Genomic DNA, 26,041 nt, shown 5'->3' with positions numbered 1-26,041 from the left:
GGGAATGGAAAGTGTAATCACTTTAATATCTTCTAAATATGATTCCTGCTACATCTAGAATGTATAGAGTTCTATGCTCTTTTCCAGGAAGGGACCTAAGCATTGGTTTGAAGGACATACAGAGGTGAATAAAACATGGTTTCTGCTCTCAAACAGCTTTTGACCTAGTGGAGGGGATACAGGTGAACACCACTAGCTAAGGCATGGCAAAGAACCCACATGTGTCCTCACCACAGTGCCATGAGACCAGAGAGGGGAAAGACTGTCCAGCTTCCTTAATCTGACAGCTTTCAGTCTAATCGCTTCTTGTCAATTCTGCTAGTTGGAGACCATAGCCAGAAACCGTTTCGGTCATGGTTTTTGAGTCTTGATGATTTCTGTCTCTTAGCAGCCACAGGTTAGGACTGAACTCGAGACTGGAAGGGACCCACAAATATACCCCTTGCCTATGGACCGTATGCCAGTTGTATCCTCACTGTGGGAGAGGTTGTACCTTTATTCTGGGTAGGGGTAATTGATAAAGAAGGGCCTGGGATACGGCTGCATTATTAGAGCAGGAGTTGTCAGAAGTATGGCCTGCCTACATCAGTTCCTGGGGAACTTGTCAGAAATGCCCCACCCCACCCCTACCGGATCAGAAGCTCTGGGAATGGGGGTGTAAAGGAAAACCCTACCCAGTTTTTCCGTACAGTATGTGTTTTGTGTGTCTTTTCTTACTACTCACACAAAACACTCCACTTCTGACACTTCTGGTCATCACACGTGTGGGAATTTTTCTCCACAACAAACAATTCTGTGGCACGAGCTTGGTGTCCCGCGATGTAACGCAATTCTGATGCTGTCTACCTGGAGACAGGGTCAGATCCCACTGGTTGAGGACTCAGTTCTCCACGACTGCTTCCACCCACTTCAGATGCCAACTGCAAGTAGGTTTCAGGTTACCCACAACTTCTGTCTGATGTGACTACAAAGCAGGCTCCCATAATCCCTCCTCGGGTTCCATTCATCTGCTAGAGCTGCTCACAGAACTCTGGGAAACACTTACATGGACCAGTTTATTAAAGGATGTGATAAAAGATACAGATGGACAGCCAGGTGAAGAGATTCATTGGGTAAGGTCTGGGAAGGTCCCAGGTGCAGGAGCTTCTGTCCCTGCGGAGTTGGGTGCATGATCCTTGCAGGGTGAATGTGTTTGCCCACCTGGAAGCTCCCTCAACTCAACTTTGGGGATTTTTAAGGGGTTTTCCTCAGGTAGAGCATGATCAATCATGAACTCCATTTTTAACCTTTTTCTTTTCTCAAGAGAATGGGGGTGAGGCTTAAAATTCTAACTTACATATTTATTTGGTTTTGAGCGAGCAAGAGAGAGAGCGAGAGAGAGATGGAGACTGAGCAGAGGAGGGGCAGAGACAGAGAGGGAGAGAGAGAATCCCAAGCAGACTCTGCATCATCAGCACAGAGCTCAGTGCGGGGCTCAAACCCACGAACCTTGAGATCGTGATCTGAGCCGAAACCAAGAGTCAGACGCTAACCGATTGAGCCACCCAGGCGCCCCTGAAGATTCTAAACTTCTAATCATGTCTTGTTCTCTCCAGTGACCAGTCTCATCTATGACCCATCCACGAGCCCACCCAATCACCTCATTAAAGCAAGACAGTCTTATGACTTAGGAATTATAAGACTTTCAGGAGCTGTATGTCAGGGATGGAGTCAAAGACCAAATATTAGAAACAGAGATGCCCCTAGGACTTTTATCACTTAGGAAATCCCAAGGGTTTCAGGAGCTCTGTGTCAGAAAGCCCGTCGAAGACCAGCTATGGATGTCTTATTATAAATCACAATGTTGTAGCAACACAACATTCCATTTTAACAAGTCTTCCACATGACTCTATTGCATGCAAAAGTCTGAGAACTGTGACTCTAGTCTCTAAAACTGTGCAACTCAACACCTGGACCCAGGGCCTGGCAGCATGAGCATCACCTGGGAATTTGCTAGAAATGCAGTGTCTCAGTGCCTGCCTCAGAATTATTGAACAGAGATCTTTTGAACCAAGATTCCCAGATAATTCTTATAAACATTAAAGTTTGAGAATCGTTGCTCTAGTGATGGGACGTACAATCAACCTGGCTTATAGGTAGGTCATAGGTAGACGGGATTTTTTAGAAGAAAAGTATACTTCTTTCTCTCTCTGTTCCAGCAGGCCACCTCCAGTCAAAGCTTTGACATCTGAGAGGCAATGGTCACACTAAAACCCAATTGTGCACACACAAAAAGCAGCTTTATTTTGCCTCACTGGTCTCTTCTTCCTTCTGAGACACCAACCTGCTGAGTAGCAGGGTACAAAAAGTTACTCTGCTTGTGAATTAAAAATATCTCGACCCCTTCCTGCATAAACTGTCTAACTGGTTTAACTCAGCTACTTTGGGGTAAACACTCAGTTTTACAGGTAAGTTCCACGTACCCTAGCTCCTCCCACGATGGCTCTGGAGTGGAAGAGGCTTACATGACCTTGTGATGGCAGGGGTGAGGCCAGGTTAAGCTGCTCATATGGCATTCTATGCCAATCAGAAAAAAATGCGTCTTCCTTAAGACACTTTTCTTCCAGTCATGCTGATTCTGTTAGAATACTTCGCTGCCAATGCTCCAAAGCTGCCATAATAAATGTATAAATCCACAATGTCTGTGAAATGAACGGTGCCCCTCAGACATGGATTTCTTGTGCAGTGCTCAACCAGCACAACTGTACGCTAATCTCTATTTGGGTACTACACTGATACACTTCATAATGAATATGGGATTTTTCCCAGAGGCTTGCAGCTGTCTGTAGGGAAAGCAGATTGCTAGCATTGACTCTTCCCTCTCACCAACTCTGGAAGTTCCCACTGCTCCTCAGGTTGTGAGGTTGAACATTTGTTTCTGACATATTTATTCTAATTTTTCCTTGTCTCATTCCCAGGGCCAGTGGGGTCAGGATGCCAGGATTTTCTATTGCATAATAAGAGCTTCCTTTATATCATAACTTGCTCTCACTTCCCTTATAGGAGACTCCGAGTGTAAGTTATCTAGTTTGGTTCTTGACATGAAAAGGAAGCCTGAGGAGTTTCAAAATTCGTTTCTTTCTCCATAATGTCTAGCTTTTGACACTCTGCTCACTAGTGACTCACAGATAATACTGACTTCCTTTTTCTAGCTAAAATTCACCCTTTTTCTGAAGTGTGAAAACACATCGCTTTAGTGAATGGGCCCCTCAAGGCAGCAGCATTTATTAGATTTGAAAATATATCAGGAAAGGTCTTACAAAAATTGAATTATTTTACCTTTCTCTTGCAGAACTTTATTGAAGCCTGTAAAAAGAAGCTCAAAGACTCCAATGTCTTGATTTTTTTTTTTTTTTTGGCAATTCCCTGATGTGAGAGCCTTGGCAGACATTTTCTGAGTCCCAGGTTGCAACAGGAAACAGTTTAAATGGTTATTTTGCTACCATTTAATAACAATGGCCAGTAACTTCACCAGCTAGACATGTCCTCATTGCCCTCTCCATTATACATCTTCAGCCCCGCTTATTCAACAGTCTTACAGCACCCTCACTTCCACCTTCCACATTCCAGTAAGACCCTTTGGGGTTCTAAGAAGGAAAAAACCCTGACTCAGACTGATTTAAAGAACAAGGAGGTTTATTTGGTTCATGTAACTGTAGTGTGCAGAGGCTCATCACATCATAGGACCCAGGTCCAGTGCTCTGCCATTCCCTGAGTTCTTCTTTTCTTCCACGTGATGGATATTTCATAACCACAAAATGGCCATGAGATTCCAGTACCTTAACTGCCTAGCACATCATCCAGAGCAAAAGCCAGAGCCCTTATCCTAGCATTACGAGCAGGTTAGGTCACATGCCCACTACTGGACCCACTGAATCGTTGGTCCAGGGCATTGGGCTGCTTTGATTGGCTTAACTCAGGTGCATGGCCCACTCCTGAAGCCAAGAACTAATGGATTTTGAAGGGAATGTCAGACGGTTTCTACTCAGTCTTGTCAATGAGCCCTGGGCCCCAGGATAGTCAGGGAGGCAGCAAAGAGCCAGTGAGGTTACACTGGTAACATGACAGCCTAGGTAACATCCGTGGTGATTTGTTAGAGACTGGAAATCGAAGACCACTCCTCTATTTTCTTAGCATGGTGTGAACCTCCCTGATTCTGGTATGAACCTGAAAGAGGAGGACAGCCCAGCAATGACTGAGATGGAATTTCCTATAGCTTGGTGGTATCTGGGCTGGGAGTTGCAATTAAATTCATTTAAAGAAAAGGTAGCAATTCATATATAAATTATATATAAATATACATATATATTTAGCACTGAATCAACGAACAGACTCATGTCATTGAATAGTCTGCAATACGATCAAGTCAATTTTCTAACATCTTACCAAAGATTTGGGGAATGAACATCATAAAATTTCTTATAAGTAAGGAGTGATAGATGGAAATCAACATGACACGACCTGTTTTTATGGATTTAAGATGAATAATATGTCATTGATAATATCTGTATCTGTTTTACTTTAACAAATGTAAAAAATGTTAATTAAGGCTTTCTAAAAAGGACACTCTCTCTCTTCAAACTTACTTTCCCATATAATCTTGAAAATTTTCAACCAAAATCCAAATCGTTGCAAGGGTTTCAGATACTGAACTCTAGGGCTAGGACAAAGTAAGAAATTGTACCATTCTTAGTTCACTCTGTTAACTAACTTATCATTTATTCACTCAACAAACAATTCTGATTACCAGTGAGAACACCCTTAATAGTAGTCCTTTTAGGGGTCAGAACAAGATTTGTAGAGCAAGAAGGAGAGTCTCCGCTCATCTCAGACCCTGCTTTGCCTTGGCAATCCTTTAATCCAAGGAAGACTGGGCAAGTGTTACAATGAAGTAAGTAGGTCTTCCTTTCCCACAGATATCACACTTTGAACACAGATATCACACTTTCCCTTCTTGGATGAACTGCCAGTGATGCACAAAGGCATTGCCCTGAAGACTTAAAATGGCTTTCCTTAGCATCAGCAAGTGTCATCTCCATGAATGGGTGAATGGCACGAGAGCATACTTTTTAGGTATATATATTGAAAAACACTGATAGAGCCTAATAGATCTGGCCCTCACGTGCGTCCTTGCAAAGATTCATGGTACACCTCTCTGTGGGATTTCTACAGAGGCACTTTTTAGTCCATTATTTCAATCCTTTGATGTGCTATAATTAACTGTGAAATGAAATCAGGGTTTCCAAGTTCATCCATTTGTTAGTAAGTGTCAATAGTCTTGGAGCCAACACCATAAATTGTACAATAATTTTGAACAGGATTCTTTTGGAAGGATGTTTACAAGTTCAATTACATACCCGAGGGGGATCAATGAAATGCCAGGAACTCACGTTAATATTTTTCATAGCACCGGCAAGTCACATCATTGTAGAGCAAGATTTCTTGGTTGTATTTGATTTGAAATTAATGGAGCACACATTTCCTCAATAACAAAATTTATATTTTTATTCTCAGAGCTTGCGGTGAACAATACAGAGTCTTCCCTAGCTTGTTTTTTTATTGGCTTGCTTTTGGAACACATAATTGCAACATTATTTGAGAAATCATAACCTATTTTCTAAATGTGTAAAGATTCACTGGTGTTTCATAAAGGGCTTAACAAAATTATAGGCAGAAGAAAAACAGATTAGAAGCCATTATGTGTTTAATGATATGTAAACGCCATTAAGTTATGACTGCCTTACTTATCTTTGGGGAGGTACAGATGTAAACGATTCAAAACAACAGATATATTTTTAGTGCTGAGATATCACAACAATAAATTTGAAATTAAAAGTCATACAGATATTGAATTACCTCTTGAATTTCCTAGATAATAATTTTATCATAGTAGACAGAACTGCAAACTTCTGATGTTTTAAATGTGTTACACGCCTATGTATGTGAAGGGTGGCCAGGATTTTCTTACACGGGTAAGACAACTAAATAAGTCATCCACGTTATACCCACAACCCTGCAGTAATTACACAGTGTAGCCTGTGTTCTCTTACATGTAGGGTGAGCAATTTTGAGCAGCTGGAAAAAAAATATATGTGGAGTTTAAACCAAGTGAAATTATCTGATGATTACTGAGCTTTCCAGGAAGCACAGAAAAAAGTCATGCGAACTGAATTTCAACATTTCCCCCCTTCATTTCCAATTTATAGGGGATATGTCTTGTGTCTTGGATAGAAAAACCGTTACATTATGGTACTCTGCTCTTTGGGAGTGGCGGGCAGCCCAGAACAACATACAAGGTTCTAACTAGAACATGATCGACACCTAGTGGCCACAGACAAGTCCTCTGTGGGATTTGTCTTGGCCAGCAACACATGATGCAGCAAGAAAAGGATCTTTGGAGGAGAAGGAATCCGAACTCCCACATAGCTCCCCCTCAACCAAGTTTGACCCAATTTTGCCATTGTCAGCTTGTTCCTGCAAACAAGGGGCGTTCGGCGAATGCAACTAAATAACATGAACTTAATCACCTTGTGCTCCATCTTTAAGCTGTATGAGAGGCCAAAAAAATAAAAGAAACGAATGGTCATTTTTTTTTTTTTAAGTTGAATCCAGTCAGGTGTTTATTTTATAAACAAAGAACAAAACAGGATGTTCCTGCTTTCTTTTATCTATTTATTTAAAAAAAATTTTTTAATGTTTATTTATTTTTGAGAGAGAGAGAGACAGAGTGTGTGTGAGCAGGGGAGGGGCAGAGAGAGGGAGACACAGAATCTGAAGCAGGGTCCAGGCTCTGAGCTGTCAGCACAGAGCCCAATGGGGGGCTCAAACTCACCCACTGTGAGATCATGACCTGAGCTGAAGCTGGACGTTTATCCGACTGAGCCACCCAGGTGCCCTGTTCCTGCTTTCTTCCCCATCAGTTATTCTTCCCCATCGGTTTCTGCCCAGAAGATGTAAATAAAACAACTCAGTCAGAACTGGGTTTTTCCAGAGTACTATTTTCCAGAATAGTCTTTGGCTGCAACTTCTGGCTGAGGGAAAAAGAAGGGAGTAGAGATAGGCAGAATCTTAACAATGACCCCGTGACTGCTGATCTAGTAAAAAGAAAATGAAAACACCCACGTGGCACATCATTTCAGAAATTAAAGAGATAATACATGTTCTCCTAGTTGGTATTAGACATCTTACATAATAGTACAAACATGTGCTGAAAGATCCCAGGAATTTTTGTTTGTTTGTTTTTGTGAGACGGGGCAGGTTGTTGGGTCTGTGAATATGTGTTATTTGTATGTGGGTGTGTCTGTCGGAGGAACAGCCTACTGATGCATGGCAGGGTTCTCCAATGGACCTAGACAAAGACATCTATTATCACAGAGGGCTTCTCGAGTGAGGGTGTTGTTGTAGCTGTTGTGCTTCCATAGCAACCTGTGGACCGGTTTAGCCAGCCAAGAACAGGGGCTCATGCATAAACGACAGATTGATGGCAGTGGTGGCTGGACTAAAAGCAGCCCAGGGCAAGACAGATGCGTTGGAAAAAGAAATGCCACCATGCCATGCATCACAGATTCTATTTTAAAATTGGCATTGTGTAGGGGTGCCTGGGTGATTCAGTCGGTTAAGCACTGACTTTGGCTCAGGTCATGATCTCATGGTCCGTGGATGTGAGCCCCGCGTCGGGCTCTGTGCTGACGTCTCAGAGCCTGGAGCCTGCTTCAGAATCTGTATCTCCCTCTCTCTCTGCCCCTCCCCCGCTTGCTCTGTGTCTCTCTTTCTCTCAAAAATAAATAAACATCACAACAATTAAAACTGGTGTTGTGTAATTCAAAATGAATAAGTTTGCAAGGTCAACAGAGGTAATTGGTAAATAATTGTTTACCTGATCATAACATTAAAGAATGGAAATATAACGTCTTTGGGAGAATTTATGGCTTAAATTGCCAAGAGGAAATGGAATAAATGACGTTGGGGAAGCAGATTTGCCAAGGTTGCCCCTAAGCAGATGATGCTGTATCATTTGATCCAAATGAGGTGGTTATTTTTGGTATCTTTTAACTTCTCCTTCACCCACAAAGCTTCTTCAGACTAGGTAGGAATGGAGGTTTTAAAAACCTGTGCTCAGTTTGCTCACTGGCCTGTCTCGGATGTCTAACTTTAGAGTTCATGAAAATAAAAAATAACATTCTGAATAAGGAAATGAAAAGGGAGAAACTTAAACCAATTAAAGACGGACACCTGCCCATCTGTTCATGGTGACGTCCACAGAATTGTGAACTGCCAGGAGCAGGCGCTGTTGAGAATGTGCCACAGAGCCAGGAACAACGGAGACCCTTAAGTTACCTTAACGGATGTGCTTAGCCACCCGGAAGAAGTAAAGAGGGCAAGGGTGTGCTGCAGCCAGCCCTGGTCAGCTCACATTGCTACATTCCTGCCCCAGTGTCCTAAGAACTCTTCTGTCTCTTGGTGACAGGGTTTTGCAGTGATGGGGGTTCAGAGCTGATGGCCAGGAGAGAATTCTTGAGGTGTTTTTGGTGCAAAAAAGGTGGTTTTATTAGAGCACGAGGACAGGACCCATGGGCAGAAGAGCTGCGCTGGGGTTGTGAAGAATGACTGGGAGGTAAAGGCAAGAGGAAGTTTCCAAAGGGATTTTCATATGCTAAAGAAGACTCACGGGACACTGGAGGCCTAGTTATTGTCAAGTGAAGGTTGTTTTTCCTTCTAGCAAATCATTACTATTAAAACGGTAGGGGGTTCCTGGAGAAAGGTTATACTCCCCCTGCCTCAAGTATTTGCCAATGGGCTGAAGGTTAGAAAGAAATTTAACTTTACCTTCTTGCCTTTGTCCCCCATTATCACTATGGAGGGGTGACGGTGGGGCTCCAGGAAACCGAGTCTATAGGTTTCTGGAGATTAGGCTATGGAGAAGATTGCCTTTTTTTCTAGTAATTTACTAAGATACTTGTAAACTGATGGAGACTTATGTCCTGCAGGACTGTGATCTCTGTTAACCATCTGTTTTTTTTCCTTTCCTTTGTTCTTGGGCAGCTGGGAGTTCCTGAGGAATGTCAGGCATATCCCACCTGGGGGTGGGGCTTGGAGGTGACTTAGGGGGTGTGGGTTGGGCTGGGGGTAGGATGAGGGGGGGTGGGGTGGTGGGGAGCGGGGCAGGAGGGGTTGTTTGCAGGGTGTCAGCTTGTCTTATGCTCCCTCATCACTGGGTAGCTGTCCACGTATCTTGACAAAGATGAGAATAACTAGTAATAATGAACATTTAGAGATCTCATCACAGTTTTACAAAGTGTTTTTCATGCCTACTTGTTAAAAGCAAGTGTTACTATTGCCCCCTGCAGTCTACAGAGACTGAGCCTTAGGGAGAGCATGAAAATTCTTTAAGGTCAAACAGTTTGTAAGTGGATGATGGGTGGCATTCCCATCTGGGTCTTCTGCCAACAAAGTCCCAGGAAGATAATAGTGACAAGGCCTTTCTCCTTCCAGACAGACTTTCCGTTCAATGGAGGACTGTAATTAGGAATTTAAAAAGCTTTTCAAAACTGAAGGGTTAACTTTCTAATGTTGGGACTGTAGGTGATTGGAGATCCTGTCTAGAGTGCTTTGCCCTGAAACCAGGAGAACATCCCCCAACCGTGGGCTCTCCGAGACTGGCCTGCTCTGACAGGATGGATAGGCTGCTCAAAGATTTTGGCAGCTTGGTTCATTTTTAACTTACCCTACAACATTCTAAATCAATGATTCTGTTGCTAATCATTAAGTAGGACATTCTTATTAAGGGTGCCACGGATTTGTATTCGCCGCATCTCTTTATATAGCCAACTGAGGGAAAGTCCTGACCAGCTCTTCATAACAGATCATCTTAGCTACTATCCATGTAACTGATTATATTGCCAGAGGTATTCATTAATAAAACAACTCTCCTTTTTTCCCTTATTCTGATATAAGTCCAATGACTCTCCCGAATAACTCTTCATGCGTATATATCTTTTGCATCCCTACAGAAAGAAATGGTCGAAGTGTTAAGAACAAACAAACCAACAAATATAAAGGAGGAAAAGCAACTCTAGAGGGAAGTCAAGATCTTGGGGTTCAAGCCTGGCCCTGCTTCCAACCTAACTGTGTGATCTTGGACAAGACACTTAATTGGCATTTGAGTTTCCAGATGCAGGCAACATTGTTTCCGGACCTCTTACTTTTACAAGTATTCACATTACAGGCTGCCAATAATTTACCAATAGTTAATTAACAGTCGAAACTCTTTTAATTACTCTTCATTTTAGTGGTGGATCTTTAGCTTTTAGGCATATGTAAGTGTATCTCAGCATGACCAGACAGAATCTACTAATTCTCCAGAGACTTTACGATCAGAAAAATGCAAAGAACAGAGAGTACGCAAACAGCCTCAGAGCAAGATGGCTTTCTCTTGTGTACCTGAACCATCACTGAAAACTTCAATAGAAAATGTAGACAGTATGTGCACTCACTGATTTATTTGAGTGTGTACTACAACCTCATTACTGAAAAGATATTAGTCGGGTTTTTATTGTTGTTGTTGTTGTTGTTAACAGGTAATGTGAGGGCGTCAAATGGTACCAAAACATTTGTAATCAGATCATTTTGCAGGGAGGAGGAATAGAAGGACAGATCGGAAGCAGAGAGGGAAGAGAAAGAAGAGAAGGAGAGAAGGAGAGAAGGGAAAATGTCTGATAAAAAAAATCTTTAGGGGCGCCTGGGTGGCGCAGTCGGTTAAGCGTCCGACTTCAGCCAGGTCACGATCTTGCGGTCCGTGAGTTCGAGCCCCGCATCGGGCTCTGGGCTGATGGCTCGGAGCCTGGAGCCTGCTTCCGATTCTGTGTCTCCCTCTCTCTCTGCCCCTTCCCCGTTCATGCTCTGTCTCTCTCTGTCCCAAAAATAAATAAATATTGAAAAAAAAAATTAAAAAAAAAATCTTTAAAAAAAAATACTTTGGTTCATAAAATTGTTTACCTAATGAATGCTTACTTAAAATTAGGCAGAGTGATGTCCACAATGAGAAAATACAAATATAAAAGAATACACTGTATCAAGATTCTCTATTCAAAGTCCAAAAAGAAGTCCCTGAATGTAAGATTTAATACAATAAGTTTCTTTGTTGCCTATAATAGGTCTTTTCCTCTAGACATTAAACTTCTGATAATTTCAAGTATGTTGTACTTAACTGTAAAGTTTTTAAAAACTATCATTTTAAAGGAGTAAAGAAGGTCTCTGAGCAGCTGAAAGAGCTTTCACAGAGCTCATAGATTTACATCACGGAAGAGGCCTTCAGACTCTTGCTCAGAGCCCATTTGCTTTTTGTTTATAAAAAGTCTTACAGTCTTAATGACTAGGTTTCTAAGTTGATGCAAACTTCCTAAGACTTCATGAGACCATTTCTTCTGTAACCCCAATACTTAACACAAAGCCTAGTATAAAAAGAGCTCAATAAATATTTGTTAACTAATGAGAAGGTTAGAAGCAGTATTTAGTAGTTGGGGTTGTTGGAGACAGGTACATACAGTTGGGAAAAAGGATAGTTGATGGTCTGAAATCCATAGAATGACTGAGAAAAATCATGAAAAGCAGACACAAAGCTCACTGATTTAAGGACATAGAGTTCCATACATCTTACTGACCTCTGAAAGGTTATAGCATATATTAAAAAAAAAAAATCAATTGCCATCAATAATAACGATCCTGAGTCACTAGGATAATATTAAATTTTGTTTAATACTCATTAAAAAAGATCTTCTAAAAGATTTCCATTGAAGAAGATTAGAATATTCAATTGGAACACCTACTCCCCCCCATGCTAGATTTCCTCTTCAAAATGTAAACTTGAGGATATGATACTGTGTACCTTAAAAAAAAAGAAAAAGTCTTCACTTCTATCCCAGGATGTCTAACTCCACGGTGTCTCTGGTAGACATAGAAAGTATGCTTTTTCTTTGCCCTTGTGAGTTATTAAGCTTCCCAGTACAGAATTTTAATATATTCCACATATCAGCTCTTCCTGTTTCAGTTACAAAACAGTACAGAATTGGATCAGCAACACAATTTAAACTTGTTAGTGCCACCGTGATTCTGTACATTGTGTAAGTTGGATTCCCGGACTTGTTGTGGTCAAATATATGTTTATCAGGGTTCACATCATGCTCTAAAACACTGCGAATCAGCAGCATCACATGAAAGGGAGTGAAACACAGGACGAAAGTCAACGTGATGCTAATAAGTAGTTTTATGATTCTCTTCTTTTCGTTGTTTTCCGTGGCTTGATTATGCTGCACAGCTTGGTAGACTTTCTGGTTGCAAATCATTATAATGACCAAAGGTATTGCATAGCCTGTACACGTCCTAAACAAGTTCAAATTGATTTGCCATTTCTCCAAGGGGTATTTGTCATAGCATAAAGTAAAATTAGACTTTTTGGCCCCACAGTATTCTATAGTCGTTTCATCTTTCCACAGAATGATACCGTTGAACATGGTTTCCAACACCCAGATGGACAGGCTGACCACGAAGGCAGATCTTCTTGTCCTTAGAAAAGAAAACCTCAAAGGGTGGACAACTGCTAAATACCGGTCAACGGCGATGCAGGTGAGGAATGCTGTGCTGCTGTAAAAGTTCATGTACATGAAGAAAGCATTCCCTTTGCACAGAGCATGGGAGAACGTCCAGTTGTCATTATTCCAAGTGTAATCAATCCATAGAGGGAGAGTTGACGTGTAGAGCAGATCTGATAGTGATAAACTGAAGAGGTAAATTCCTAATTCATTTTCCTTCTTTGCTTGCAGAAAAGACACACACAGAGACCCAATATTGGCTGGAACACTGGCTATAACCACAAAGATGTAAATAACTGGAAATAAATAGTGATCGAAGTAGTGCTGTTCTTCAAGGCATGTGCTGTTCATTTTTGTCTTGTTTGTTTTGTTTTGCTTTTCGTTTTAAGGCAGCAGTTGCATTTGGTCTGAGAAGGTCAATAGCAAGGCGAAGCCTTGCCTCCTTCTAGTTTGTTTTTAACATCTCATTCTTTTACTAAAATTTCTCAATTCTTCTTTGCTTTCCAAAGTTCTGATTAATTCGTTAGTGCTTTTAAAGGGTGGATGTAGACTGATTTTCACAAAGATATCAGTGGTTGGAAGTCAGAATCCAGCCTCCTGGCAGTTAGCGCAAATGGTCATGGATCTTAACGAGAAGGACTCCACGTTCTTGTTATCACAGAATGCTGATGAAGAACCCCCAGCAATCAACTGGGTCATCCCTCGGTGTCCACAGAGTGTGGTCTCCAACTTGTTTTTCTTTGCAAAACTCAGAGGAGATCGGTGCACATGTGAATACAGAAGGCTTTGTTTTCACAGAGACTGACATCTCTTTTTAAATGCCTTTGTTTCTGTAATGAAAGATGAACTAGAATAGTTTAGATGTTTACTGGGTATAACACGATTTTGAAATAATCCTCTTTTTTTTCACTGCTTGCAGGTAGCAAAAATGTATTAAATTACAATGAAGGCATTTAAAAAGGGGAATTATTTAATTGACTGCAGTGAAGGAAATCAAGCTGAGAAATTTTTTCTATTTCCAATAAGAATTATCCACAGGGTGACAGATTAGGAGGAATGCTATTTCTTACTGGACATGATCACAAAACTAACGTTAAAAAGTCATTTTAGGAACTAATAAAAAAGATGGAAATTTAATGATTTGCTTGAAATCAGTAAATGCTTTGGAGTTGTATGATAAACTGTATAGTTATATGATTTCAAATGTTGGGTTTTGCATGCAATCTAGGTATAAGGCACCTTCAATATCAGCTTATTGGCCAAGATATGTTGTCACGAGAAATTTAATAAAGTGAAACATTTTAAAATATAGCAACTTGCTAAAACTTCATAAATAATTAAACCATGCTGCCTCTTATGTTTTTCCCTTTGCTTCCTTTGGTGGACACTTTATCTTCCTCGTACTTTTGTGAGAGAGAGGGCAGAATGTTCTTAATTCTGGGTAACATCTTGGCATCATCACTGTCTGCCTTTTTACCTGATTGTTTATTAGCTAGTTTCTTTTTAAAGGCCTGATGTTATAGATTCACAAAGGAACACAGACTCCATTCTTGTCTTCACAGTGGAGTAGAGAAGTGCCTTTGCTAGTGAGGCCTGTTGCTGCTTTGGATGATTTATGTGATGGGGAGCTTCGGAAGATTTGCCTTCTTGTTGTGTGCTGTGGGGCCTCGATGAGACCCAAAGTCCCCCTTTCCAAGTGTCAGTGAGCCCTGAGCACAACAGAGGCCTTGCCACCACAAGCCACAAGGGTTCTGCTAGCAGAATAAACATATGCAGAGTACATCTTTATACAGCACTCTTAAAAGAAAGTGGAGAACTAAATTTCCCGAAATATCATTGTTTTCCCACACCTAGAAATATGAACACAATGTGAAAAAAACCACCTTTTAAATCAACAGGTGAAACTTCCAGAGAGAAAAAGAAAATTGTGATGGAAAAAAAGAAAGTGGGAGCTGAGATCGGGAAGGTGAGTGAGCAGAAAACTCTGAATGTCCAGGAGGCATATTTGGATCAGAAGAACTAACTAGAGCCTCTGAATGCAGGGGAGCTAGAGACACAGCCCCAACCCACGCAGGCAGGAAGTGGCCCTCCGCCACCCCACGCAGGTTGGAGTCCAGGAGCCGCTGCCCACAGGCAGAGGGTGAACTAGAAAATAAACAAAACAAAATAACAAACCGGACAGCCATCTGCAGACAGCAGAGAAAGTTGGCAAGTTTGCTGTCTCAGCTTTGTTTCTCTGTGGGGCTATGATGGAGAATCCCTGAGGATTCACGGCCTCCGGCTGGTCTGCACTTGGGAATGGGGCCTGAGTCTACATTATTTTTTTTTTTTTTAATAAGGTTTTTAAAAAATGTTTATTTGTTTATTTTGAGGGAGAGAGAGAGAGAGAGAGCACGAGCAGGGGAGGGGGAGAGAGAGAGAGACAGGGAGAGAGAGAGAAAGAATCCCAGCAGGCTCCTCACCACCAACAGTGTAGACCCTGACGGGGGGCTCGAACTCACGAACCGTGAGATGATGACCTGAGCCGAAACCAAAAGATGGATGCCTAACCGACTAAGCCACCCAGGCGCCCCTGAGTCTACACTATTAGTTTGGTCCTGTAAACTGCAGGCCAGCCATGAACTAGTACCAGACCTATGCGCTCACCTTCATCAGTCATCAAGGAAATACAAACTAAAACCTCAAGGAGGTACAACTAGGAACCCACCAAAATAAATAAAATGAAAAAGACAGAAGGCAACAGTACTGTGGTGAGAATTAGAGCCCCTGGGACTCTTCTGTCCCGTTGGTTGGAAAACTGCTTTGGCACTTGTGTATATACCACACTTATATATGGTTCGGCGATTGCTCTTCTAGGTGTATGGTCAACAGAAATACATACGTATGTTTACCAAAAGGCACGTGGTAGAATGAGGATATCCACAGTAGCGTTATTTGTAACATCCCCCAGTGGAATGGCCACTTGGGGTAGAATAGATAAGTAAATTGTGGCATAGTAACATAATTGAAATCTACACATCAGTGAGAATGAACACATCATTGCTGTGTCCAATAACACGGCTGAAGCTCAGAAACACAATGCAGAGTGAAAGAAAAAGGCAGGCACAAAAGAATATGTACTAACTGATTAAAAACTAGGTAAAGTTAATCCATGCTTGTCCGAAATCGGAGTAGTGGTCCACTTATTAAAGGCTTCCTATGTGCTGGGCACCACATTAAATGGCATGCATGTTTGTTACAATTTATCTTTTACTACTATTCTGTGCTATTTATTAAAATTGAGCCACACATTAACTAATTAGCCCCCGAATACCTATCTAATCTTTCGTACAACTTGGCTATAATCCTAGGTTGGAATGCTAAATAAAGCCTCTTGACTCTTAACTATTTTGGCTTCTACTTTTTACATACAAATGCCTTAGAGGGCACCTGGATGGCTCAGTCGGTTAAGTGCCTGACTCTTGATTTTGGCTCAGGTCATGATCTCAGGATTTGTGAGTTCCAGCCCGGCATTGGGCTCTGCACTGACAATGTGGAGCCTGCTTGGGATTCTCTCTCTCTCTCTCTCTCTCTCTGCTCTTCCCCCACTCGTTATCTCTCAAAATAAATAAATAAACTTAAAAAAAAATACCTTAGACATTTGAGGTATTTTTGCAGCAATGCAGACCAGCTTTGGTGAGAAAGAAGAGTATCTTTTATTTTCTATTGAAGTTTCTAGCACTGATAGATTAGGACAAGTCTTTTAGCCATAAAAACAGATCTAATTAAAGAAAATAATTTGTGAAAAATCGTTTCTGTAAATTAGATAGAAAGTAACCACATGTCTTCTAGAAAACATCACTTTCACATTGTCTATTAGACTACACAGGCTTCAAATAAACTTGTGAAAATCACCTTACATCATGTCCTCACACTTAGTGACAATGTGTTGTTATGTGCCCACAGATTTCAAGGGTTTCTTTTCTATAACGGATAACGTAGCAGATTCACTTAGACAGGCTTTTATTTTTACTGCACTTGATTTGAGAAAAGATGACTAAAAGGAGCAAATATTCTGCTACCACACTCAAAAGAATCTCCCAGTTCTTAAGAGTCATGAGACTGAGTTTCAAAGAGTCTATTTTTTACTTCCGGAATCCTCTGTGAATTATTTCAAAGTTGAAATTAATTGCCTTTCCCCACTCATAATGTGGTAGCAAAGAAACTGAACATCAGACCGATTGTGAGATAGAGACCTTTGCAGCATGATATGTCTGTATTGTTGCAAACAGTCATATGGAGTTGAAGGCGGCATCTCTCTCGTCAGTTCAGATGCAAGAAGGAACACTAGATATCATACCACCTGCAGGCACAGCTGGACCAGCAAGGGAACGAACGCAACCCCACTAGCTTGCAAGTAGTTAATCAGCACTACCTTAAAGATAGAATTCCCAAATGTACCTAATGCAATCTCTGACAGAAAGCATACAGATATTTTTCAGAATTTAAATCTCTTGAGATGGAAAAGACCTTTGGTGGGGACCAGGATCAGAGCAGGATCAGAGCACCTGTTAACGTGACCTCATGGGCCTGTACTCAGCAGTGTCCACCTTCTCAGGAGACCTCTGATAACATGACCTCATGGGCCTCTACTGAATGGTGTCTACCTTCTCAGACCTCTGATGATAAGACCTCATAAGCCCCCACTCAACAGTGCTCACCTTCTCAGGAGACCTCCTCTGACTTCAGGGGCCCCCACTGAATGTTTGCCTTCTCAGGAGACCTCTGCTTCACGGGTATGGCTTCACGGGCCCCCACTCAACAGTGTCCAGCCTCTCAAGAGACCCCTGCTAACATGACCTCACGGTCCTCCACTCATGAATGTCCACTTCCTCAGGAGACCCTTGTCCCAAATTTTGCCCTTCAAACCTCTCACTTGCAAGACACAGGGGAGTTCAGGACTGAGGAGGGTTAGCTCCCCATTCTCCTGGCTGGCACCACACCAATGAACAGCCTACCTTTTTCTTCACTTCAAAAGCTCCGTGACAGTTTTAACTGACTTGCTGCACATTAGGTGGACAAACTCTGGTTTGTTTTGGTTACAGAGGGTCATATTAAACATTTGTCGGAAAAAAAAATCAGGTGCTGCTTATCTTGGGGGAGGGGCCGAGTAATGACTGGAAGAGGGCACGAGGGGGCCTTCTGAGAATTTGTAATGTTTTGGCTTTTGATATGAGTGTTGATTCCGTGAACAAGTTCAGTTTGTAGACATTCAGTTCATCCAGCTGTACACTCAGGACATGTGTGTTTTTCTGCATGTATACTACACTGCAATTATAAAGTTAAAAAGTGGAATCAAAGGCTGTGTGAGATGAGATATAAAGAATCCTGACAACCAACCAACAACTGTATTACCTTCAGATGGAGCATAGAGGCCTTCCTGAGAACTGACAGGATTTTACTTCTTTTCTCATATATAAAAAGTAATTCATAGAGGCCAAAACAATAAATAATTTAAACAATATGAAAAGGAATTCACCAAAAAAAAAATTGCTATATGAAAAAAACGAATATTCTAGGCACCTGGAAGAGTACATACAAATTGTCCCTTGAGGAAAGCTCAGCCTAGGCTTCTCTGTGAGAAATTCTCCCAGAACAAATGGATGGTTTCCAGAGGGCAGGGGCAGGATGATGAGCAAACTGGGTGAAGGGGAAAGGAAGGCACTGGCTTCTAGTTATGGAATGAAGGAGTTGTGGGGGATGAAAGGTACAGCTTAGCAAATATAGTCAGTGGTTTCGTATATAGTCAGGGCTGTGTGGTGGTGATGGATGGTAGCTACATTTGCGGTGAGCACAGAATCACGTACGGAGCTACTGAGTCACCATTTTGTCCACCTGAAACTAACGGAACATTGTGTGTCCGTTATACTTCAATAAAAACATTAAATAAAAAAAAAAAGAATTCTCACAGATAGAGTTCTAACAAATATGAGCTCATTAAAACACACACGTGCATGCACACACACACATTTAACCACTATGTTTGAGATTCAACAAAAATGAGAAAGATGAGTAGCAGATCCACAAAACCTTAAGAGATAGATTATACAATCAATTTACAAATCTATTAACAAATTAATAGATACACAACACAAAACAAGTGTGTTTAATAAGAAATAAAGAAAGGAATTTGAACACATGAGTAGGGAGGAAGAGACTTCAAAAGATGGGTAGGCATATTTTTGGAGCGACTGGGAAAGGCTTTCCAGAAATAAAAAATGTAATAATTTAACTTAAAAAATTAATACGGGGATTAGCTTCAGCTGAATAAAAAAATTAATGTACTGCAAGATAGATCTAAAGAAATAATACAGGGGGAGCCGGGGTGGCTCAATTAAGCCTCTGACTCTTGATTTCAGTTCTGGCCATGATTTTCAAGGTTTGTGGGATCGAGCCCCATGTTGGGCTCTGTGTGGAGCCTGCTTGGTATTCTCTCTCTCCTTCTCTCTCTCCCCTCTCTCACTTGTGTCCTCTCTCTCTCTCTCTCAAAATAAATAAATAAATAGACATTAAAAAAATAAAGAAATAATACAAAATTATCAGTGTGAAAGATATGGGAAAATACCAAAGAGACATGGAAGATAAAGTGAAAAGTTCAGGATATGTTTAACTGGCATTCCATAAGGGATAGAAGAAGAGAGAAAATAGGAAAGAGGCAACGTTCGAAAAGGTAATCACTGAGAGCTGTCTAGAACTGATGAAGGACATGGATGGAATCCTCAGATTTATGAAGTCCAGCAAATTCCAAATAGGATTAAAAACAAACAAAGATGGAAATCTACATACATGTAGACACCCTGCAATGAAGCTGAGGATCCAAGAGTAAGAGACAGAAGGCCAGAGAGAAAAAATGGTGTACCTACAAAGAGTAAAATTTATAGAGACAAAGGACTTCACAGAAGTAGTAACAGAAACCAGGAGACAGTGGGTTGATAGTTCCAAACTGCTATGAAAATGTATGTAATCCTATAATTAAATATCTGACAGAACTAAATTTCAAAACCAGGGCAAAATTAAGGACAATTTAAGATAAACTACCAGTTGGGGTGCCTGGGTGACTCAGTCGGTTGAGCATCTGACTCTTGATTTCAGGTCAGGTCATGATCCCTGAACCCGTGTTGGGCTCCGTGCTGGGAGTGAAACCTGCTTAGTATCTTTCTTTCTCCCTCTGCTCCAATCTCTCTCTCTCTCACACACACACATAATAATAATAATAATAATGATGATGATGATAAACTACTACTGACGAAATTCACCCCCCAAATCTTCATTAAGAAGACCTTTAAAGGCTGAAAGTGAAGAAGGAAAATGATACTAGAAAAAAGTCTGAGATACACAAAAAGCTGAATAAGCTACTAGGATGGAACTCTGATGCTACACAGCGTCCCATCTATCACCAGGCTCACATGTCTGGGGAGAATACCTCAACCACGAAGATAGCCCTCCTTGGGATCAGGATTGAGAGATCGAGGGGTGCCCCTTCCTCCTCTATCCATCCATTGCACAGTGACATTTCACATATGATACCAAGCTCTGTAGATAATAGTTGTTAAATTAATTTGTGTGAATCTAAGGGTTTTTTTGCTTCTGAGATTTTAATGGAATACATAATTCTTACCATTCGTACATTTTTTTCAGACATTATTTTTACTGCTTTTAATAAAATTATGACAAAATTGTTTTTAGAACCACTGCTGAGAAATGTGGGCAAGTTGCTAATTTTGACAAATCCCAAAAAAAGATAATCCTCAGTGCATTAAAATATATCTGTTATTAACCAGCTCCTCAAATAGTACAAATCACTGATGACAATCATCAAAAGATAAAATGTTTTCCTACAGGTTATAGGAAATACTTGCCTTCCTTGATCAGTTTACTAGCTACTTATTACGACTACTATGTCTCAGACACTGATGGTCACTTATTAAGTTAGTATTATTACTTAATATTTATTAATACTAGAAATACTATTTCCAAATTTCACATTATTTCTGATGATATAAAAGGTATCATGAGACCATTGTACTAAGAGGAAATGGGTAGTTCTATAGCTGGGAGCTGGTAGATTTCCTCACAGCCACTTAATTCAGTTTGCCAATAGGATGTTTCCTGAAAGGGAATGGAGCATAAATATTCCTCTTTTGTGTATCAATAGGTTTACCTAACTATTTCTAAATGTCAGTTCTGACACCCTTTAACCACTGCTCAGAAGTGCGGGAACCATGTGGCAGCCTCATTTCTCTTTGTCTTATAAAGTTCTGCTTTATTGCATTTCTGTAGCCTAAACTTGGTAAAAGGTTGTGAGCATTACTGACAACCATGCCTGAGTCGTTATCTACTTAAAAATATTATTTTATTGTTAAATCTTACACTTACCCATGTTTCTCGAGGAGATGATTTTGTCGACCGAGGAGCCAGATAAATCTGCGTGCACCGAGATGAGAAACCAACACTGTGAAGGGACAGGAAATTACACTTGTGTTTCAACATAAAACAATGAGGAAGCAGCATCTTAATAAGAAGGATGTTCATTATTCAAGTTTGACCAAGTCAAAAACCAAGTCTCCTAAATAGTTTAAAAGCTGTTTCTGTTTCTTACTTACCGTAGTATAATTTTCATGACTCACTCTCCTCTTCGCATCTTTTTTTTTGTTTAAAAATTTTCTTTTTTCAACGTTTATTTATTTTTGGGACAGAGAGAGACAGAGCATGAACGGGGGAGGGGCAGAGAGAGAGGGAGACACAGAATCGGAAACAGGCTCCAGGCTCTGAGCCATCAGCCCAGAGCCCGACGCGGGGCTCGAACTCCCGGACCGCGAGATCGTGACCTGGCTGAAGTCGGACGCTTAACCGACTGCGCCACCCAGGCGCCCCTCCTCTTCGCATCTTAATTACAATGTATACTGATATTCGGTGTGTTTTATTTAATAGAATACGTGCTAGACTTTCATGTAATCACTCATTCATTTAGTCTGTCAACACATACATCTATTACATTCTTAGGACACTGTGCTGGGAGTGATTTAGGACCTGGCTATAGCATGCGAGAAGCTCATCACCTAGTGAAAGAGAAAGGCATGTTCAGGGATCACCATGATACAATGGCAAAAATGGGTAAGTAGTACTCCAAAAGAGGTCAAAAAAAAAAAAAAAAAAAAAAAAAGAAAAGAAAAGAAAAGAAAAAAGAAGAAAGAAAAGAAAGAAGAAAAAAAGAAAAGATGAGTTATGGGAATGTGTGACATAGGAGAGGATGGTCTACATGGATTCAGCATGATGCACTTCCTGGGAGAAAAGCAGTGGAGGAAAAGTGGGTGTTGGGTGTATAATGAGCATGTTCCCTTGCTTAATCCTGGCACCTTTGTGAAGTCTTTTTTTTTTCTTTTTAAGGGACCAACAGGATTAGCTATATAGTATTTTATTGTAGATCTTTTTTTGTTTTTAATTTTTTTAATGTTTATTTTTGAAAGGAGGGGGAGGGGCAGAGAGAGAGGGAGACACAGAATCCGAAGCAGGCTCCAGGCTCTGAGCTGTCAGCACAGAGACCAAAGTGGGGCTCGAACCTGTGAACCGTGAGATCATGACCTGAGCTGAAGTTGGATGCTCAACCAACTGGGCCACCCAGGCGCCCCTCTTTTTGTTTGTTTGTTTCTTTATTTATTTTGAGAGAGAGAAAGAGAGAGAGAGAGAGAGAGAGAGAGAAAGGCACCTCTATTGTAGATCATTTTCTCTGATTGTCCTCTTGGAATAGAGGGCTGGGAGTGCTAAAAACCATGCTAAAACCAGTTGGCTAACTGGCTTAGGTAAATCAATAATTCTATGTAACATGGTTGTATGAGAAAGACATGAATTGTTCTAATGAAACCTCATGTAGCACGTTACATGCTGACATTTGCTGCCAAGTCTATAAATGGTTTAATAGGAAGTGAAATTAACTCCCAGAACTTTTGAGATATAAAAAAGTCAGAGACATCACATATGAACCTGGCTCTCATAAATCTTTATTACAAATGAAGGGGAGGGGTGCCTGGGTGGCTGTGCTGACAGCTCAGAGCCTGGAGCCTGCTTCAGATTCTGTGTCTCCCTCTCTCCCTGCCCCTCCCCCGTTCGCATTTTCTCTCTCTCTCTCAAAAATAAATGAACATTAAAAAATTAAAAAAAAAAATGAAGGGGACAAATTATAAGCATAGAATTAATGTGGGATGGATGTGACTTAAAATTAGAAACTATAATCATGACAATCTGAGTCTGTTTCTGTAAAAGGACATTAGAGGATGTTCTTGGTAGCCTTTTTTGTTTGTTTTCTACACAGAAGTAGAAAAGATGATCTTGTGATATAACCAAGACTTCTAATCTTGGAGTTATTCAGGACGTGACACAAATGTAATGGGGTTTTCTGTGCTTCCTTTATAGGTTTTTCATGGAAAATAATAAAATTAAGAACCCACATTTATAAAGTACATGAGAGTTTGCCAAGTAATTTAGCATACAGTAAAACTTCAGAATACTTTATATTTTTATTGAAATAATGACAAATTTAAGTATAATCTGGAAAATTAATAACAAATACCTTAAGACTTTACAGAAATGAAAGTATGATTCCAGTTTACTTGTGGCCCTACTCCACAATTCTCATTTTTGTTTGGTTTTACACATCTGCTTGTCTGTAGCTTCTGTGCACAGGTACGCCACAGCCCTCACAATGTCTTATTTTATCTAAATAGACTACACTTCTGCTTTTAGGGAAAAGGTATATTCATATTCATGTCTAGTATTTATATATTATGCTCTTCAGAACAAAAAGGTATATAGTCATGAGACACAAGAAACACAATCAAACTTTCACTTCTGATTAAATAGGAGAAAAACTGTAGGTCTCCTGTGCTAAAACGTTGCCTGTTCTACACCGTAAGACGCTGAATGACTTATAGGAAATGTGCTTCTTGTTTAGTCCAGAATATATGGCAATACGGTGTTTTCAACCACAGGGCTATCTCATAAGCCGTTGGAAATTTCAGAGCATTGAGTCTCTGGGACATTTTAACGGCTACATGGTGGAAAAAAAACAAGTGGCAGGTGTTCAGAACACCGCCTTGAGGGGGCTGGTGTTCCTGGTGTGCCAGGCGTTTGCTCTTCTGAGGCCAGCCCGAGCCAGTGGCAGGGCACTCTGTCTACCCATGGGGAACAAGAAGAGAATGTGGTTCTGCCTGGTTCCAACGTCTCCACAGGGAAGACAGCACAAGAGCCTAATCTGCTGATGAAGGGTCCTCTGCTTGGCCACATGGCCTGCTTGGTGCAATTTCGCGAGCTAAAGCAGCAAGTAGGCATGGCAGGGTATGTTCTGAAATACTGCTGTATTTTCCCAGCCGTGTTTCCTTTACTGCCTCCACCCAATGCAATGAGCTATTTTGCATTTATTGCATCAGAAGAGGAATTTTTGGCAGAAGAGTAAAGGGTCAGGGGGAGAAAGACAGTCCTAGGTTTTGAGTTTCAAAAATATGTCTGCAGCTTAGGAGACTGGAAAGGACTGAGGCCCAGACAGTATGCTTGGGTGGGTACCTACAGAGACAAAGTGGAGTCTCCAAGAACAGGAAAGGGGCTGCCCCGTGGGGGTGGGACTTGGTTGTGAGAGAGGAAGTTCTGAGAGCTCAGATGTGGCATCTGAGACAGGGACTTTGCAGCCTGACTGCTTTGAACCCCTTCCCCAGCAAGCCCTGCAGTGGGGTGGGGTGTCAGTCACTCCAGATGAGCTATACAGTCTGGGGAGAAGAGTGGCCCTGTGGCTCAGGTCCAGGGTGAAGTCCAGGTGGCGAGACGCAAGGGTGTGTGTGGGAGAGGCTGGAGGCAGCCTCAGCAAGATCCCCTGTGCCCAGTGTAGCACACGGGGAGTAGAATCATTTCTGGAAGCCCCACAGGGCACACAGAAGTGATGGCAGGCCTCCGCCCATGTCACGGGGCTGCCAGGGGCCCAGTGTGTCACACAGGCAGCCTTGCAGCCATAGATGAGGGACAACTCAGGTGAGTCCTGCACGGCCTAACTACTGAAGAGCAGAAGGGAAGAGGGCATCTCGGGAGAGGCCAGCGTTGATGGGGGTCACCTTGAGACACAAGGGTTGAGCTACCACCCTCAAGCATTCACAACGTGAGAATTCCCTGGGCCTCAGCTGGCATTGTGGGCTGAATTGTGTCCCTTCACCCCTCTGCCAAAATTCATATGCTGAAGCCTTAGCCCCTAGTACGTCAGAATGTGACTGTATTTGGAGATGGGCCTTTAAAGAGGTGATTAAGTTAAAATGAAGGGCCCTAATCCAATACAACTGGTGTCCTTATCAGAAGAGACTGGGATACAAAGAAACACCAGGGGTGCATGTGCACCCAGGAAAGACCACGTGAGGACACCGGGAGAAGGTGCCATCTTTAATTCAAGGAGAGAGGCCATAGAAGAAACCAAACCTACCAGCACTTTGATCTTAGACTACAAAACCTCCAGAACTATGTGAAAACGAATTTCTATAGTTTAATCCACCAGTCTGGGGTACCGTGTTGTGGCAAATACAGGTGGGACCCAGAGGAAGGAGAGGTTGGACCCTGAATTAATTGCGATTAAGTTTCCACTGCCCTGGCAGAATGGGGGATTAAAACACAATTTTAGCTGAGTTAAAAAAGATAGAGAATGTTCTGTTTCTTGCATCTGTGGTCCTGGCCTGAGATTGGAATCATTTGCCTCCACGGGTCTCTAGATGTGGTTCTCGGATTAGCAGCATCAATGTCATGTGACTCACGTCACATTTGAGAGCTGCGATGGTCTGTCCGTCCCCAGGCCCAGGGCATCAGGAGCTCAGGTGGGAGTCCAGCAATGTGTGTGTTCTAAAGTCATCCAAGTAGTTTTGATGCTCCCAAGTTTGAGACCAGCTGGTGTCCGGGATGGGTGTCTGGGCAAGAGACTGGGAGGGAGAGAACAGAACCCCTGAAAAGAGGGGAGTGAGGAAACCCCTCCGTTTAAATTCCTGCCTTTGGTTACTTTAACCCTAATGTCTCTTCACCAGTAATTAAATTCCATTTTGCATCATTGTACCATCAGTTTCTTTGGCTCCAGCATTTTAAAAAAAAATTTGAGCTAATACAGCCTGTCATTTCAGACTTGTAAGTGCTTTTGACTTCAGTGTCAAGTCAGACAGGCTTAAGTATAGTAAGAGTTAAAATGGAGATCTGTTACTAAACTGAATACTAGAGGCTTTAATATCTTAACTACCTTTTTAGAAGATCTAATATGAGTTTCATGACGTCTATAAATTACATAATTAACTTCTAACGGCCTTTACTATGTCCACTTATTGAAATAACTTAACAAAATGTTAAGAAGGATATTAACTCCAAAT

General features: G+C 41.4%; 1 protein-coding gene across 15 annotated transcripts in view; it reads right to left on the bottom strand.

The window, feature by feature from the left end:
- Positions 1-26,041, bottom strand: part of GPR65 (G protein-coupled receptor 65) — a 159,090-nt gene that overhangs the window by 124,002 nt on the left and 9,047 nt on the right. For 14 of the 15 annotated variants that reach the window (XR_007152928.1, XR_007152930.1, XR_007152932.1 and 11 more), the window contains exon 2: positions 21,042-21,117. Coding sequence is in view for 8 of the 15 variants with exons in the window: in XM_047862441.1 (XP_047718397.1) it covers positions 21,042-21,117 (76 nt within the window). In the remaining 7 variants the exon portion in view is untranslated. Of the gene's footprint in view, positions 1-11,774; positions 13,457-21,041; positions 21,118-26,041 lie in introns of those variants that run through there. The other variant, XM_047862433.1, reaches the window with a different exon arrangement.

The sequence above is a fragment of the Prionailurus viverrinus genome, chromosome B3 (assembly GCF_022837055.1).
Source record: "Prionailurus viverrinus isolate Anna chromosome B3, UM_Priviv_1.0, whole genome shotgun sequence".
In the NCBI taxonomy this organism is placed as follows: Eukaryota; Metazoa; Chordata; class Mammalia; order Carnivora; family Felidae; genus Prionailurus; species Prionailurus viverrinus.
The sequence above is the reverse complement of the archived record's forward strand: the minus strand, read 5'-3'. Positions and strand labels throughout refer to the sequence as shown.